Here is a 17,539-nt window from a genome sequence, read left to right as displayed (position 1 = left end):
GGTTACTCTCAGTAATACATAAATATATCATGGATAAGTTGTGGTTCCACATTTAATTTCCTGACTTTTAAATGCTTATTGAAAATGTAACAAACCTTTTAAAAAATACAGCGATGAAAATGGGTAGTATAAAATATTATTTGTTTTGACATGACACACAATGTAAATTGAAACCAATAGTACATAAAGGGATGTATTTCCTGATGATTATTGAAGAAATAATTTCACTAAATTTGCTCTGAAATGATACCCAAGAGTTTGAATTCAGTTTCTTTTCCCCGTCTTAGACAAAATACACTTATTCTGGCCAAATAACCATCAACTTAACTGATTAAATTTCTAGTAAGTTAGTTTTTGTAGTCTCTGATTTATGAGTGAAATAGCAAAGCAACCACCTCCCACAAATAAAACAATTCCCATGTTTCCTCCCACCCTCTTTGGTGCTATTTTGTGGGGCACATCCCTGCACTTCACCAACCAAAGTGGAAGTTCATGATTCACTCTATGCTGGAACTGAGAGCAGATTCCGTCTTGTGCTCTCTCCCACAGGGTGTCCCAGTGAGACAAGAGGAGTGAGACTGGGACAAGTTAAGTAGTCTCAAGTAGTACCTTGAGCCCTCCAACATCTCCAGACACATCTTTCTCATCCACCATGGATCTCTGTTGTATACAGAAGCTATCACCCTTCCTGTTTTCCCTCCTTGTAGCTTATTCCCACCTCCTCACCCTCCCATACCCCTTCCTTCTCAGCTCTTTCTTTTACCTGCTTCCACTCCCCCAACCACAACTTATCATCACAGAACTATGGAATGGTTTGTGTTAAAGGGACATTACAGCTGAAACCACCTTCCACTATCCCAGGCTGCTCCAGCCTGGCCTTGGACACTTCCAGGGATCCAGGGGCAGCCACAGCTGCTCTGGGCACACTGGGCCAGGGCCTCCCCATCTTCACAAGGAAGAATTTCTTCGCAATGTCCCATCTAATCCTGCCTTCTGTCAGGGTGAAGCTACTCCCCTTTACCCTACCCTGCCCATCCCAGTCTCTCATCAAAAAGAAGCCGGACTTAACCTTCCTCAGCTTTTTGTCACTCTGTTCCTATCCTGCCTCTTTATTCATCTCCCTTCTCAGCATCCCAAAATCTTACCTACTTCTTGTTTAACTCTTGTCCCTCTCCTCTACTGCACCATCCCATGCTCCATGCACAGCCAGTCCCAGCCTGTTTCAAATTTCTCCCAACTGCTGTCACATCAGGGCTCCCATTCTTATACATTTTCCTCAACATGTGGAGGTGGCACTTGGAGACTTGGGTCATTGGTGGCCTTGGCAGTGCTGGGAGAATGCTTGGACTCGATGGCCTTGCAGGGCTTTGCCAAGCCAAAGGGTTCTCTGTGGTTTCAACCCCTGCCAAGCAGCAGCAGAAACATGCCTGGGAGCACAGTCCTGTCCCACGGGAGCTGCACTTGCACAAGCTGCAGCTCGTCCCTGCCTATCTCAGCTGATAACATGATCCCTGGGCATGGGAGGATGCACACAGCCCAGATGGCTCTGGGAGCAGCAAAATGAGAATATTCAGTTTCCACAGACGTCAGGCCACCTCCGGCTACGTCTCTGCTGCGCAGATGGAAACAGACTGCTCCCTGTGCCCAGAGACTGATAATTTGGTCACATTTAGTCATATTATCAGCAGCAGAGCCCTGGCACAAAGGCCACCTGCCAAATTTCAGATTCCTAATGCAAAGCATGAAGTTACCAGAGTTCATTAAGTAACACGTTGACAGCTGAAAACATGGACAAAGACATGTTAATGCTCCAGTTCCACCCCAGAAACCTTCAGTGAAACCTTCCCTGAAACTCTGAAAACAGCAACCTGGGAAAAAAGACAGTTACTGAGACAACTATTCCTTGAAATAGTATGCTACTCTTAAAAAAAATATATATATATATAAATTCACAGTTATAAAGTTACATAGTAGAACCTGTTACCTCTCCTCTACACTGGGGAAAGCAACCTGAGCTGAAATGGCTATTTCAAAAACAACAGCAGCAACCACCACCATCCATTCTGGGTTTCAGAAGCATGAAGCATGAAAATATCTTAAATTTCAAAATCATTTACCTGGAACCAGTGTCCCCACTGACCAATCTCATTGGTTTGCAGTTAACATTAAAAACATAAAAAAAGAAAAAGCTTAGTCCCTGGGGTGGTCTTGCAAGAATAATTTTAAAATAAATTAAAATGTTTTGATTGATTATTCTTTTGAATACCAGGCTCTTGGACAGTTCCAATTTAGGGAGCACAAACTGCAAAGATGCAAAGAGAAGGAGCTCAGTTCTACATATACCAAGCAGTGAGATTCTCAGTTTCCCACAACTTTACTCATGAGATATTTTTTAACACACTAAAAATAAACACAGCTAAATCGTGATTTACAGTGTATCACCATTTACTACAGCATAATGTGCTACAGTAGCACAATAAGGTTACTGCTTCATCAAATACCTGATGATGTTATTTTGATATCTGATGTAATCTTATTTGGAATTTAATAAATCAGGGACAAAAGATCACCAGTACTTGTCCTTTTGGGGAATTCTTACATTTACTTGTTTACTCTGCTATTATAATTATTGTTATTATTAGTGTAAAAAATTGAGTTCTGTGTGGTTACAGTGACCCAACTGCATTAAACCAATTGCAGGGACAGGACCTATGATTTGAATCATATTTTCCAGGCAGTTAAGACCACATTAATTTTAAATAAAAAATGTTTCAGCATCCTACAGCAGTCAAAAAGAGTTTCTGTGGTTTCCTGAGCTCCTTACCAGTTGGTATAATCACCAGATTTATAAACCTTTTCTCACTAAAATTAATCCTAAAAATCAATAAATAAATGTGGGTTAAATGCCACAAAGGAAAATAGCCCATAAATGAACTGTACAGTCATGGTTCTTACAAGAACAGTACACAGGATACACAGCAGAGAGAAAAACAGGTTGATCTAAAACACAGCACATCTTTTTTTCTTTACCTTTTACCAGGTAATGGAGGGAATAAAAAAATTTTGCTGTAACTGCTAAAATCTGGTATGTAATTGCATGCATGAGGTTTATGAAAAGGATGCTAGATGCTTACATTTTACAGAAAGGCCTGCCTACACAGATTTTCTGACTCCCATAATTTTGCAGACCTATAATACCCTCTTAGGCTTTAGGAGATGTGGAGTCAATACTTAAGCAAGTATGAGACTAATTTCATACCAAATACTAAAGTTTTTGTACAGTATGAATGAACTTGCTCATGCATACCTGAAAATATCAATTTAATTAATTCAAAGACATGGGTGAGGGGAATGCATTTGTAAGTATGACTTTGAAACTTTTTTTCCCTTACACTTATTTCCCTCCTTGGGATCAGTAGGAATGTGTAGGAGAAGCTCACACACACAGGCCTGCAGCACCTCACAGCCACCTCTCATTATCCACCTAAGAACCAAATCCAGCAGAACTCTGAACACACAGCACTTTTAACAAATGGAACCAGGCACTACGGAGCAGGAGAACAACCACAGAGGAAAAGAAGTACTTACTGAACATCTGAAGTAAAATAAAAAAAAAAAACTGTGAAGAAAATGGCAGAAGCAAAGGCACGACTGAAGAAAAATCAGTGCAGGGTAAAAGGAACAAGGTGGGGTTTGTGTTTTATTAAGATACAGCTAGTAAACCAATATTCACATTGCAAGTGAACACTACAATTCTGTTGGCAGGGCTAGCTGAAAGGCAGGATAAACCGGACAAGAAAACTTGATTTATGTTTTCATTCCACAGCTGGATCCTTATTAAGGAATTTTAGGGAAATCTTCCACTTTTACTCATCCAGTAAGGAATTTATTGAAAGACGTATTGAATTTATTTATTGTGTAAAGCCTCTAAAATGAACGAAGAGTGATAGGGGAAGAGACTGAGGCAGGAATGACACTTTGCCTGCTGAATTCCAACTCTCAACAAGCCCAGTTTATGAGAGAGGATAAATGACTCAGTGACACAGAACCTAAAAATACACATCACATATGTACACCACCTCTGGTGCACATGTACAGGTTCAATGCACACAGAGCTGAAGGCAGGAAAAAGCTTCAAGAAAATATTTCAGTTACCTGCATGGTTACTATAGGTGCTCCTAAAAGCTGCTTCCAAAAATGTGTTCCCAGGAAACTGCATTTAAATCATCTCTTCCTGCTTTCTAAATACAGAGTTATACTAAATAATATGAAAATTCAGAGAAAAAATACTGTACGTCTAGAAATTCACCTGGGAGAGAGTTCTGTTTAAGAACCTTGAAACTTGTTTTCAGCATTTTGCATTTCAATAATTTCACAAAGATAATAATTTCCCCAAAAGAGAATTTCTGTGTCCCAGTCAAAACCTTAAATTAAATCAGTGCAAATATCTCATGCCGTATCATAGCTTTAGAAGCTGGGAAACTAGGACATAATTGTCCAAGGTATTCTCCTGCACAGATGGTCAAGGTCCATCAAAGCTAGTAAAAATCTGGATCCTGTTATATGGACAACATAAAATAGAAATTAATCTAACAGAGAGACAGAAAAAGAAGCGCCAAGTAAGGAAGTAACTTTTAGTACGGAAAATACAACTCCAGCTAAAGGCTGCATCACACTAGTTAAGCAAAGTTTTTCAAGAGAAATAAAAAAATAAAAAAGGTTTCCTGTTTTTTTTTCCTCTCTTCTAGGCCCTCCACTTCCATGGCAAATATTCAGCACCTTTGAGGCAGCCTGCCCAGCTATTACTAGGCTAATTTGTAACAGGGAACACAAAAAAAGACAGAAAAAGAGATATTTGCACCAGTTTCTCTACAGGAGGGAGTATGTTAGTTCCTTTCACTTGGGAAAAGTTTTGAAAGCACTCTTCAGGTTCCTTCTTCTTACAAAAGAAAGATGTATATGCCATCAAATTTGGCTGAGCTCATACAGACTCTGCTGAGGGAACAGATTTGCCAGTGTATCTTCTTAGAAATAAATATTTAGATTATTTTTAGACGCGAAGGATTATTTACCAAAACAGCAACTCACCACTTCATGAATGGATCGGTTGAAGCCATCATCCTCTGTGAGGATCAGCAAAATGATAAGGGCCATGTAAACATGGTGTGAATTCCTTTCTTCAACGTGATACAGAATTTCAAGAATCGGCAGAACCTTTAGGGAAGGAAAAATGGGTGTATCAGTTTAGTCTTCAAATACCTCAGACACTAAACAGAGGAGGCTCTAAAGGTCCCATGTGTTGTCCTGCCCTTGACAATTCATACCAATTCCTCCCTCTTGAAACAACCCCCCTGAGCAGTGGCATACAGGGTCCAAACACCTTCCATCAGCTTCATTTTGTCACACAAGACAGTCTAAACAAGTGTTTTCTTGTGGTCAGAAATGGAATTTCAATCCCTAATAAATGGGATTCCCAGCCATTACAGTTACCATAACCTCCAAATGCTTCAGTCCTCCTCTCTACGCTACAGGGAGAAGAGAATTATTAAACAAGATTTTCACCAGTCCAAGAAGGGAAACAGTTGTGTCTGCCCATCTGTGCTATCACAAGACTGCTCTGAAAAGCCTTTCCTCCTCAAACCTAGCCAAGCACATTGAAGCTGAGGTGAACAGAGATATTTTGAGACATGAAAGTTAAATCCCATTTTGGTGTGTGAAGATAATACCAGAAAAAAAAACAAAACCCAGTTTGGGTTTGGTTAAGACTAGAAGAGGCCTGTTTTTCCAATTTTAGATAATATGCAGCCAAAGAGAACTGACTGATCATTATGATTAGAGTTCAGCCCAAGGTCTTGCAACATTTCCACCAGGATGAACAGCTTAAGCCAAAGCCTTGCAATAATAATGAAAATGAGATTTCATTGCAACAGCAAGCATACCTGAATGCTAGTCTAAAGTTAATCCAGATGCAAACATTGTCTTTCTACCAAATGAAAATTAGCTTTCTACTGGCTCAGTACAACGTGGCTTCCCTGGGCTGCAGAAATAGGCCGAAATCACAAAAAAGCTCTGGAAAAAGGAACTGGAGAAAGCCCTCAGTTCCAAGAAGCTTCCAGACACCTAAAAATTTGCTGTTTTTCAAAACAGGCCAAAGGCAGCTGGATGAATCATGTGAAACCTATTCTGGTGAGCAGCCAGGACACCAAGTGCTTCACAAGCCTCTGAAGTTACCAAAATGTTCTCTTACAGTCAACCATCCTCGAAACTGTTGGGACATACTAAACCAGTCTTTATTAGAATGAAATGAGATTGATCTGAATGCTGCAGGCCACAAAACCTTTCGGCACATGCTTTGGTCAGGGTCAAGACAGGATGACAACAGAAGCAGAGGGAGAATATACTTACAGTAATATTTTTATTAACATTAAATCAATATTAAAATAAAATATTTTTAAAAATTACACGTTGCAAATATCCTTCCTTTGCCATTTCAAAGGATCCTTCAGAAACCTCTCTCTCCAATGGAAACTAGAGTACCACCTTTGTGTTTTCTGAGTATCAGTCTTGAGCAAAGACCAGGTTCTCCTAGAACTTCTAATTAGCATATAGACAAAAAAAAATTGTCCTTTTTGTTGGATAGGGAGAAAGAGAGACAAATATCACTGTGCTGGTCCACCATTCCAATTGTTTCCATCTCCAACACTTGCATGTAGCTTTGCACTGTAAAAGCTCTGTCATTTCCAAGTCCAAGAGTTATTATAATAAGCTGGATAGAGCTGGAAGCAACACAGCAACATAAAACTAATGAAGAATTGCATTTACAACTTTGCAGGGAGAACAACAAAAATCTTGCTGAAGGTAACTATTGGAACAACTTCTTAGCTTTCTAGACAGATCCCAGATGGAAGCACAGGATGGTTTGAGTTGGAAGGGACCTTTAAAGATAATTGTGACTCAGTCTGGTTGTGTCAAACCATACAAACCACTCTGGCAAAACATACTCCTTCAGAACAGCCCAAAATATCTCCTCTGTCTACGCATATTAATACTAATTGTAACTGAAAAAGTCCATTCATGTTCTCAAGGGCTCCAAGTCCTACAAGTGTGTGGCTACAAACTACATTTAAAAGTACATGATAGTGAGACATTGCAGCCATGCCCCTACAAGCCAATATGTGAAAGTGCTGTTACTAAAGCTCCATACTTGCTACTGAAGAGTAGTCTGGCACCCCAGATCATGGCAATCAGTCCTTCTGCCCCAAAAAAAACCTCTGCTGTTTCCAAAACCTTCAGTCCTTTGGCCACATTGCCCTTTCCACTCCTCTTTCAGGCTCTGCTCCATCTACACACTGGACAAAACTCAGGGAGGCATAAGGCAACTTAATTCTCTCTTATGTGCCATTTCTAGATGGCACATAAGAGAATCAACTCATACACTTTCCATAATCCTTACAACATGTCTTTCTTTGTATATTGAAGCTGAGGTGCGCATACATACTTTAGGACAAGTATTACTGTTCTCAAAACAAACACTAGTTAACAAGCCACCACTTCTACAAATAAGTTACAATAAAGATTCAATTAAAACTCTAATCATATAAAAATGTAAATTTTTAAATACTCTGGGGGAGAGGAGTCTTGTGAGGAGTCTCGAGTGGAACCTGGAGGAGACAGTTTTCTTCAAAAGAGAAAGATTTTAAGTAGTTTCCTTTAAGAAGTCTGAGGCTGAAACCTGGGTCTCAGGTCTCTAGAAGAATTCAAAGAACCCTGAGAGATGCCAGGAAGGAGTCTCGGGAGGATTCTGGAACAGACAGATTCCTCCAAAAGAGAAGAACCCTCTCAGTTACTATTTTAATTTTATTAAAATTTATCTAGACTTTCAACCAAAATACATTTCCATACTTCTATGCTGCATACATACATTAAAACTTTTATACCTATCTTCTAACACAATGGTTTTATCCAACGCTATATTGAGAAGACAGCCACCACTTCTTTTGTATTGCTGACCCTTTTCTCACAGCCATCACACTACCTCTACTGCATCACTACTAACACTTCTCCCTCAGGAGCAGCTTTTAACTGGCAAGAAACAGCCACAATTAAAAAGTTACTTTCAATCCCCAAAACAAGTGGCAGATAAAAACAGACACTGAAAATTGCAGGTATTAAATCCAGTCCAAGGCTGGTTTCCCCGGTAAAGTTTGAAAATAGATTGTCTTTAGTACTCAAGAAAATACAAGCAGCAACCTGCTTAAGACAAATTTATACTACAGGAAAAAATATTGCTGTAGCATTAGCTGATATAAATACATCATCATGTATGTTATTTTACTCCAATCATGTTGAGCAGCAACAAAATCTCAACTCAGCCGCCAAAGAAAACGCATCGAATACCTCATTTCTTACACACAGAAATCTAACTGGTATATTTACCTGCAATGCTGGTGCTAACTGCTCTTTCAAACAAGGATCAACAGTCTCCCATCCACAGACCAGAACACTATGCTTAGCAAAAAATGTGCTAACTGCCCTCTCTTTCATCTGCCCCACCACTTTCTGGAGGATCCCGGCAAGCACTTTGAAAAGGACAGACAAATACTAGATGTAAACGTCTCTAACAGAAGATTCTCTAGCATCAGATATTTAATCCAGTTATTTTAAAAAATGAAGTAATGAAGGACACATAAAGATCCTATTCATTCTGCCAAGCAGAATTATATTAGGAGCAAAAAAAAAGGTTCTTTATTAACAATAAAACACAAAGTCCAACAGAAGGTGAAGGTATTTAGCTATAACTGGCAGAGGGAAATTCATACAAATGAGGAAGTGAGCTGAGACAGTATCTGTTATACCAGCTAAGAAAAACAAACTTTTAATTTACAAGTTACACTAAAGTTCAAAAAGAGCAGAGACACATTTCAAAAAATCCTTATGAAATGTTACAGAGCACCTTCTGGTGATGCTTCCTGGGCACAGAATGGGAGACAAATTAAAATGGGAAAACACAACATATGGGATGCACTGAGGGCAGTGAAACAGGAAGAACCTGCAAAAGCCCCTGAAGTTTATCAGAGCTCTGAGCTGCCTGTGGACGTGATCTCTCACACAGCACCTATGTACCTCACACCCCATTCATCCAACTGCCTCTGCACAAAGAGGCCACTGATTTACACCACATGCCTTCAAAAAGTCCTCCACCCTCATTCAAAGATCATTTTGACTCTGGATTAATGACCTTACTGTTTTTCTCCCATATCTCTGGATGGTGGGTATCAACCTCCAGGCTTTAATTCTTACCATCCCTCTCTGCAAGCAAAGATTCCTGTTTTTTAAAGATTCCCTTTTATGAAGGCACATACACATCCTGATGCTCCCCAAGCTCTTCTCTGACCAGCTAGAGTTAGCTTCCTAGGCCTCTCACAGTGTTATTGTTAACTTTAAAGCAAAAAAAAACAACTTCCATGTATCTCAACAGGGATCCATTTTTCAATAGTCTTTAACTATTTTTAGCTACTGACTATTGGAAGTACAGTCTGCAAGTGCAACACCAGAACAGTACACAGTGTATCAGCACCACTCTAGACATACAGGGAAGCCAGCTCCAGTACTTAAGTCCCTTTATCTCATTATCAAGTCTAATGAATTTCCCTTTTTCACCACAGGACTGTTGTTAGGAGGTCATGATTTCTTCATCCACTAGCCCTCCCAGCCCTCCCAATTCTTTTCGGGCCTGCCTTACTGAGCAATTAAAACTGCTCTTCTCAGTTGGTTGCTGCTTATCCTTATCTACTGGCCCAATAAAATTAGAGGATTGGACAAAGATGTCAGTAACTTGTCAGCAGACATCACAAAGAAGCAGCATGAAGAGCAAAATAAGAACATTTTCAAATGTTGGTATTGAAAAAAAAAAACCAAAATACCCACAAAAATATACTGTTGACTTTTCAGTGATGCTTTTCTGAATTTTTTCAGCTTTTCCCATGAAGTGTTGAAAGTTGCTGATAATTTCTGGGATTTTCTGACTAATTTTTTTTTAGGTAATAATATATGAAAATATTCTACACTGCTGAGTATCTGAGTACCTGCATCTTGACTTGTTTTGACAGATGTACCACACTGTTTTTCTGAAAGATTTACAGTGTATCAGACACCATAATTCTAAAACAATGCACACACCTAATATTTACTTGTCTAGAGCAACCTGGGATAGTGTAAGGCATCCCTGCACATGCAAGGGGTTGGAACAAGATGGGCTTTAAGGCCCCTTCCAACCCAAACCATTCTAGGATTCCGTGCTGTGAGTCTAAAGATACAGCAAACTGTTATGGTTAGCAGCTGTTAACTTGTCATATCACACACTAGCAGCCCCAAAAATTATACATGGCCATTTGTTCACAGAATTCATGCAAAATGACTCTCACAGAATTCATGCAAAATGACTCAGCCCTTGCCTACATAATCTGCTGTGGACACAGGAGTTCAGTCTTGAATCAATTCAGCATCAACCATCTCACCCCAGTTTGCCAACAGTGGCGTCTATCAACTCCGATTTTAGCAATACATCTGCTAGAACTTGGACTGAAACCAAACTCACTCCATATCTGCCATCAAACAGGCAAGGGATCTAATTACCTGGCAAGATTTCAAATATTAAAATGGAAAGGGTCCTCTATTCTGTTACCAATTCCCCTAGACAGCCATTATCTTATTAAAGGAATGCTTTTTAATAAGTAAGATTTGTTAAAGTGGTTTGTGACATTACTAAAGTGGGGAGCATAAGCTAATTTATAACCTACAAAACCATACCAGGTGTCTGTTATATTGGCCATTAACCACAATCCTATTTAAGCAGCTAAAAAGGCACTACAGTTGTACTTCTATAAAATCTGTGAGCTGCTCCTTGAGGAATTTCAGTCTTAGGTCAACCCTGTAAGACATTTGGCATGTTAGTCCAGTTACAGTTCATTTTGTTAACTATTACTCCTGAAAGCACAGAGACAGCCTGTGCAACTTTTTGGCCTGAATATACAAAAGAGATAAATAAAATAATGAATGGAATAATATCTGCTACCAGTTTCTCTACATAATGATCAGAAGTGGGCAGGCTTGACTGGGATCATGATAGTCACATAGAGAAAGAGGGAATCCAAGATGGTCTTGTAGCTTTAGCAGTACCAACCTTGACTGCAGTGATGCGTTCAGCATCACATTCCTGAGATGATGTAACAAAAATGTGTAAGTGAGCTAGAACTGGAAAATGAGTGATCCAGAACCTGTTGCTCCCACTGCAGAACAGAAGCCACGGGCAGCTGGTGACACCCAAGCCTGCAGGGCCAATCCCTTGTGAGGAGAATAAAGGAGGCAGAGCAAGACTCACCAGATTTTCTATGTCTGTCCGTGCCAACACATAGGTCCGCACGTTGCTGTTCTGATGCAGGAGCATGTATAAGAGAAGAGTGGCTTGATCAGATTTCTGCTGCTCACATAAAGCTGTGTATAAACTGTTAAAGTTAATCTGGAAAGCATGTGGATTTGATGACGAAAAAGCAGTGTTATCTGAAATAAAGAAATAAAATAAAATCTTTAACAAATACAATTATCATTCAGTTATTTGTTAATTTTATAAAATCTCTGGGGGAAATATTTAATACACCACAAAAAGGAGGAAACAAAAATCACCCGTCACTCTTATTACCAATGGTCAAAAACTATAATAGAGTCTCATAAAGCTTCAGTTGTGCCAAAAAGCTGAGGCTGTCCTCCCATATGAGCTTCAGTAAGACCCCAGTACCTGCACGAAACATTCACTTTTTTTTCATAAAAAAAGTTTGTCCCTCCATATGACTTCCACTGCTAGGAAGGAATGTGATCCCAGGAGCTGCTGGAAGCAAGACAGACACAAGGTCTTCTCTGGAAACAATATACCAGTGATTAACTTCCAAACCCTACACATCAAACTTACAGGTTTAGTTCTCTGGTATTAAGGCAGAGTATCTCCCATCCATCCCTTTCTTAGGGTGGATGTGCATATGTCAAGATTCCTGTGATACCTCAGTGAAATGTAGGTGTCAGGACTTTAGAGGTGTGTGGTGGAGAGTTTGGTGAGTTAAGTGATGTAAAACATCACATCACATTGTCTGACACCCCTCAAAGAAACAGCAGTTTGTTCATAATCGCAATACACTCTGTGCCAGGACTGGAAGTGAAAATAAAACGGATTTCTGTTCACAGAACCTTTACCAGCCTCAACAAAAATGTCCATCTGCACAGATTCCTAAGGTCTAGAAGCCCTGTGGAAACAGAAAAAGCTAATACTTACAACAGGGGGCTTTTGAAGAAGATAGAGAGTGAGACAATTTTTATATGGGCATATAGGCGTAGGACGAGGGGGAAGGGTTTTAAACTGAAAGAGAAGGCATTTAGATGAGCGACCAGGAAGAAATTCTTCCCTGTGAGGGTGATGAGGCCCTGGAACAGGTTTCCCAGAGCAGCTGTGGCTGTTTCTGGATCCCTGGCCAAGGCCAGGCTGGACAGGGTTTGGAGCAACCTCGGATAGTGGAAGGTGCCCCTGCCCATGGCAAGAGAGTTGAAACTGGGTGATCTTGAAGTTCCCTTCCAACTCAAACCACACGGTGGTTCTGTGATTTTAAGACCATATTCTTATTGAAGTTTGCTAAGTAGCTTTCAACACAGAAGAGCATGGCAGTCATCATGTATTTTGAACAACATTTCCACCCACTTTGGATGGAAAAAGTGCTTGGAATTGCTGCAGGAGCCCTGCAGGAGCCCTGGCTGCCATTGGTTTTGTGGGGCCCAGCAGACAGCATGCCGGGGAGTCACCACTCCTCTTGGCCGGGGCAAGGGGGGACAGCTCCAGCCATTGAGCTGGAGGCAGCAGGAGGCCCTGGAGCAAACAGAACTCCTGCCTGCAGGAATTGGGAACCACACAGAGATGCAGCCCCGTGGTGATGGAAACACTGCCTGTCCCAAACCCACGCACCCGCGGGTGCAGGAGAGACTCCAACCTGGCCTTCCTCAACTACTGATCATGACTATGGACCAGTTTGTTTAAAACCTTCCTGCTTTGGGCAGGAAGTTCTCTTCGGGAGGAAAAACCTGGATGTAGACAGCAAAATCAGAACTATTCAGTCCTTGGTGCCACAGATCATTAGCTGAGAAGCTCCCCTTGGCTTTGCCACTTCACTTCTGAGGATGTTTAAGGTGTGCCACTGGGATTTACAGCATATCAGTCTTATTAAAGGATACCAAAACGTCCAGCAAAATAAAAATCTTAACAGAATTAAAGAAACTTACCAGCAACACCAGCATATCCAGCATTATTCTGCAGAACATTAAGCTGATCAACAGAAAAATTAAACTATTCTAAACCACGTACAAAAAAAACCCTATCCTGAATTCTTCTAGTTTTGCCACAATTAAATTATAGAAATTATTTTTTTAAAAATTCCAATTTTCCTTTTATAGTATATATTATGACTGCAACCAGCCTCTTTTTTTCCACATTACTTTCCTCTTACAAACCCCTTAGAATGTTCACAGAAATCAAATTTAAGTTCAGTTATGAGTATTGCTAGTGGGAACAAGTTTCTGGGAAACAATAAGTCATTCTATCAACACAAACATGTAGAGAAAATATAGCTTTTCATGCTACATTTGACACAAAATAAGTTATTTCAAAATTTTATAATGATATATGTACAGCATGCTTTAATGAAATACACTACTGGCTACTGGTGGCATGAAACAAAGTCAACCAAAATGCAACATTAAAGCAAGCTTGCAGTTTAAAGATAGAACAAAACAAAAACTTTATCAACAATTTGATCTCAACTACCTGTAAATGGTATCCAATAAATCAAACAAGCATGTTAGGACTCAGAATTCTTCTTATGAGAACAATCCTCCACCTTCACAACCCAATAAATTTTCCTAGGTAATGATGAATTAATTTAGAGCTCAATCTGGTTAAAACTTAATGGATAAAGGAATACAAAAAATCCCCAGAAGAAAGTGCATAACTCAGGATATTACTGTGGCTTCACAGCTTGTCACACAGCTCCTGAGCCCTGTGCACAGTGCCAACCTGCACAAAGCCAATGAAAGGTAAAACCACATGGCTCAGATTCAGAGATTTAAGTGTGGATAAAGTACACATGGAAAATGGTAGAGTCCCCATCCCTGCAGGGATTTAAAAGCCGTGTGGATGTGGCACTTGGGGACAAGGGGTAGTGGTGGCCTTGGCAGTGATGGGGAATGATTGGACTTGGAGGGCCTTTCAACCTAAATGATCCTGTGCCTCTGTGAAAGGCACAGGCTGCATGCTGAGCTAGCTGGACAGCACAAGCTGTGTTAGGGCATTCCCATGTCCCACACAAGACCCTCTGTGAGTCAGTGCCACATGGCACCTGCAGTTACCTGACACACAGACGGGAACCTGCCTTCTCAAAACCCAGACAAGCACCAAAACAGCTATGCAACCTCTCATACATACAAAACTCATGGAAGTTTTTATGGTTTTTTTTATTTTACATTTAAAATACAAGAATACAGTCAGTAAACACAGGTAGCAATTTAATTATTTACTTTCTCTCTAAGGACCATGACTCCAGGACAAAAAGCGCTACAAATTTTTAGGGGACTCCTGCAGACTCTTGGATAACCAATTTACTTACAGGTTAGTTTTATGTATATTTTATGAAATTATAGAGTCACAGAATCACCAAGGCCAGCAGAAACCTTCAAGAACTTCTAGTCCAGGAAGTAAATTGGACCAGGATTATGAAGCTTTCTAGTATTTCTCAAGTCAGAAGAATAAAGTATCCTCCTTCTTCCCCCACCACTAAGTTCCAGCAGCTGAGGAACTCCACCTCAAAACTCCCAGATAAAAACATGTTATTACTGCTCTTCCATGAGTGTGCTGGAAGGACAACAAATCTTGGAAAGAGAACCTCTAAGAAACCACAGCATCTTAAAACTGTACTTCATCAGCTGAGGCTCAGAAGAAAGAACAGATACAAACCTTGTGTGTTCTTGAAGGACATGATGGCTTGCCTGTAGGGGTTCGGGGTGTCTGGAGTGTCAGTCAGGTTGGCCAGGACCAGCAGCAGCAGCAGGCTCTGGCTGGCCAGAGGGGAGCACTGCTCCAGCTGCGCCGACGTTTTGCTGCCCACCCCGCCCAGCGTGAACACTGTCCACAGGCCAGCTGCAGAGGAAAAAAAAATCAACAAATAACAGGTTTGGTCATATTTTAATAAACAAGGGTATTTTAGAGTGAAGGTTTAGATTAGATATTGGAACAAAATTCATCTCTGTGAGGGTGGGCAGGCCCTGGCCCAGGGTGCCCAGAGCAGCTGTGGCTGCCCCTGGATCCCTGGCAGTGCCCAAGGCCAGGCTGGATGGGGCTGGGAGCAGCCTGGGACAGTGGAAGGTGTCCCTGCCCATGGCAGGGGGTGGCACTGGATGGCCTTTAAGGTCCTTCCAGCCAAATCATTCTCTGATTCCACAACTGTACATTACCCGTGGACAGCTCCAGTAGTAAGGCATAACGTATAAAGCCAATGTGACATCCCCAGAGGTTGCTTGAAAAAATTCTCATTATCACATTGCTTAAACTTTGATGATTGAGCCTCAAATGCAGAGTCATTTTCACACTTACAGCACTAAAAAGAATTAACTCCAATACTAAACTACTGCATTTGAAATTCCTGTTCCTGATTACAGCAGCATGGTGAAACCAAATGACCAGCTACGTGCCCAAATACTGATTAGAGGAGAAGGAACATCAGAGGAGGATTAAAGGACTCCCCTCATCCCTCTCCAGCAAGTCCATTAGTCTTTATAACCTTGCCATTGCTCATTGAGAGTGTATTACAGCACTGAAAAAAACTAAGAAAAGCACTAAAACTGAAACAGAGATGCTGCAGACTCATCATTATTGGAGTACAATGTCAGAGGAAAGGATAAAACTTCTATGTTTATCTCATCTGGGCTCTTGATACACTCATTCCAAGGGGATAAGAAGCAGCCCTCCCATCACACAGTATTAAGATTCACCCCAAATGCCTTCCTAGCAGTTCATTTTTTTTTTGAGTGTATCTCGAAATTTTATGACAGAAACTAAGCATTTGATCATATTATCCACTTTTGGATAGGTCAAAGGTTATACAGGTTAAAAAAATAGTAAGTTTTACTTTAAAAAAGGTAAATCCTTATTTCCTCTTTTAATTAATGCCTAAATCAAATTAAATACAACACACCTTCTTAAAGAAAACAGAAAAATTAAGAAAGTTTAGTTTCCAGTCTTCTAGTTGTGAGGATTCAAGGTGTAAATGATAAAATCTTGTAAGCCACTTGAATGCAAAATACTAAAGTATAACCAGTTAAAAGACTTTCAAGTACTCTTAGCCCCACAAAATTTCAAGCCATCCAATGAGTATTTTTTTTCAAATGTAATTATACAGTCAGATTATGTAACAAACCAGTACTCCCTCATTAGGACAATTGCAGGACAATTACTGCCAAGTCATAGGCAAGGGGACTAATGCCACTCAGTGTTCAGCAGCTTGAGAGCTCTTATAATAAAAAGTACAATTGCAGCCTTCTTAGCAAAAATTTCATGTTACATTAGTAACCCTTTATCACTATGTTTTTCATCCACTGTTCTTATCAGAATGAATGATGCATTAAGTTTTTCATATGAGCTAACCAGAGAGATAACATGCGAAGAAACTATTTTAAAAACCTGAAACAACTGTACATTTATAATCACATGTTAAAGAAATTAAAATTCATCACATTTCCATTCTTGAATTTTAGTGCAGGTCGTGTTTTTAATTTTCTACCACCCCATCCTTCTGTGGCTGCCATCTGCCATTACTCCTTTCCTCAACAGCTAGGAAAAGAGGGATATGGCCAAAACACCAGTGATTAATGTGAATCTTCCACCAGGGAGAACATCTGCACATGAATATGTGGCCCAAGTAACCTCCTGAAGTTCTCTTGTGTGTTGGCAAGCCCTGCAGAAAACCAACCCCATGTAACAGGTTCACAACATTCCTTTCAGCTGGGAGGGCAGCATCACAGGTGCTAAGTATTGGCTGAAGCTTCCAACACACTCAGTTAAAAATATTTTAAAGGAAAATATTATTTCTGATCATAAGCATCACATTAAAATGCTGAATAGGTAAACAGCCTGGGAGGACAGAGGAACAGGAAGTTCCTAGCTCTATGTAGCAGTATGTTCACAATACGTGAAATATTACTATGTTAAACCTAATTTTACATTTATGTGTATTTCAAAATTACAAGACTATATTTAACTTCTTTAACACACAAAACAAAGTAAATTATGCTGCACTCTCTTAGAAGCTTTCCATTATATTCTTTTCAGATCTGTAGTTAACAGAAAACATAAAAGGATAGACACTGATACAGCGTGGACAGAATAATCTTTCAGATTCTGTTTCTTCACTACATCACAGGAAAAAAAAAAAACAGAATAAAAGGAAGAAAATTT

General features: G+C 40.1%; 1 protein-coding gene across 9 annotated transcripts in view; it reads right to left on the bottom strand.

The window, feature by feature from the left end:
* The window catches only part of DYM (dymeclin), a 209,079-nt gene that overhangs the window by 115,953 nt on the left and 75,587 nt on the right, over positions 1-17,539 (bottom strand). For all 9 annotated transcript variants that reach the window (XM_064405419.1, XM_064405420.1, XM_064405418.1 and 6 more), the window contains 3 exons: positions 15,044-15,226; positions 11,381-11,559; positions 5,089-5,214 (listed from right to left, as the gene is read on the bottom strand). In XM_064405419.1, coding sequence (XP_064261489.1) covers positions 5,089-5,214; positions 11,381-11,559; positions 15,044-15,226 — 488 coding nt within the window. The remainder of the gene's footprint in view (positions 1-5,088; positions 5,215-11,380; positions 11,560-15,043; positions 15,227-17,539) is intronic.

Source organism: Passer domesticus, chromosome Z, assembly GCF_036417665.1.
Source record: "Passer domesticus isolate bPasDom1 chromosome Z, bPasDom1.hap1, whole genome shotgun sequence".
Lineage (NCBI taxonomy): Eukaryota > Metazoa > Chordata > Aves > Passeriformes > Passeridae > Passer > Passer domesticus.
This window is presented reverse-complemented; position numbering and strand designations above follow the sequence as displayed.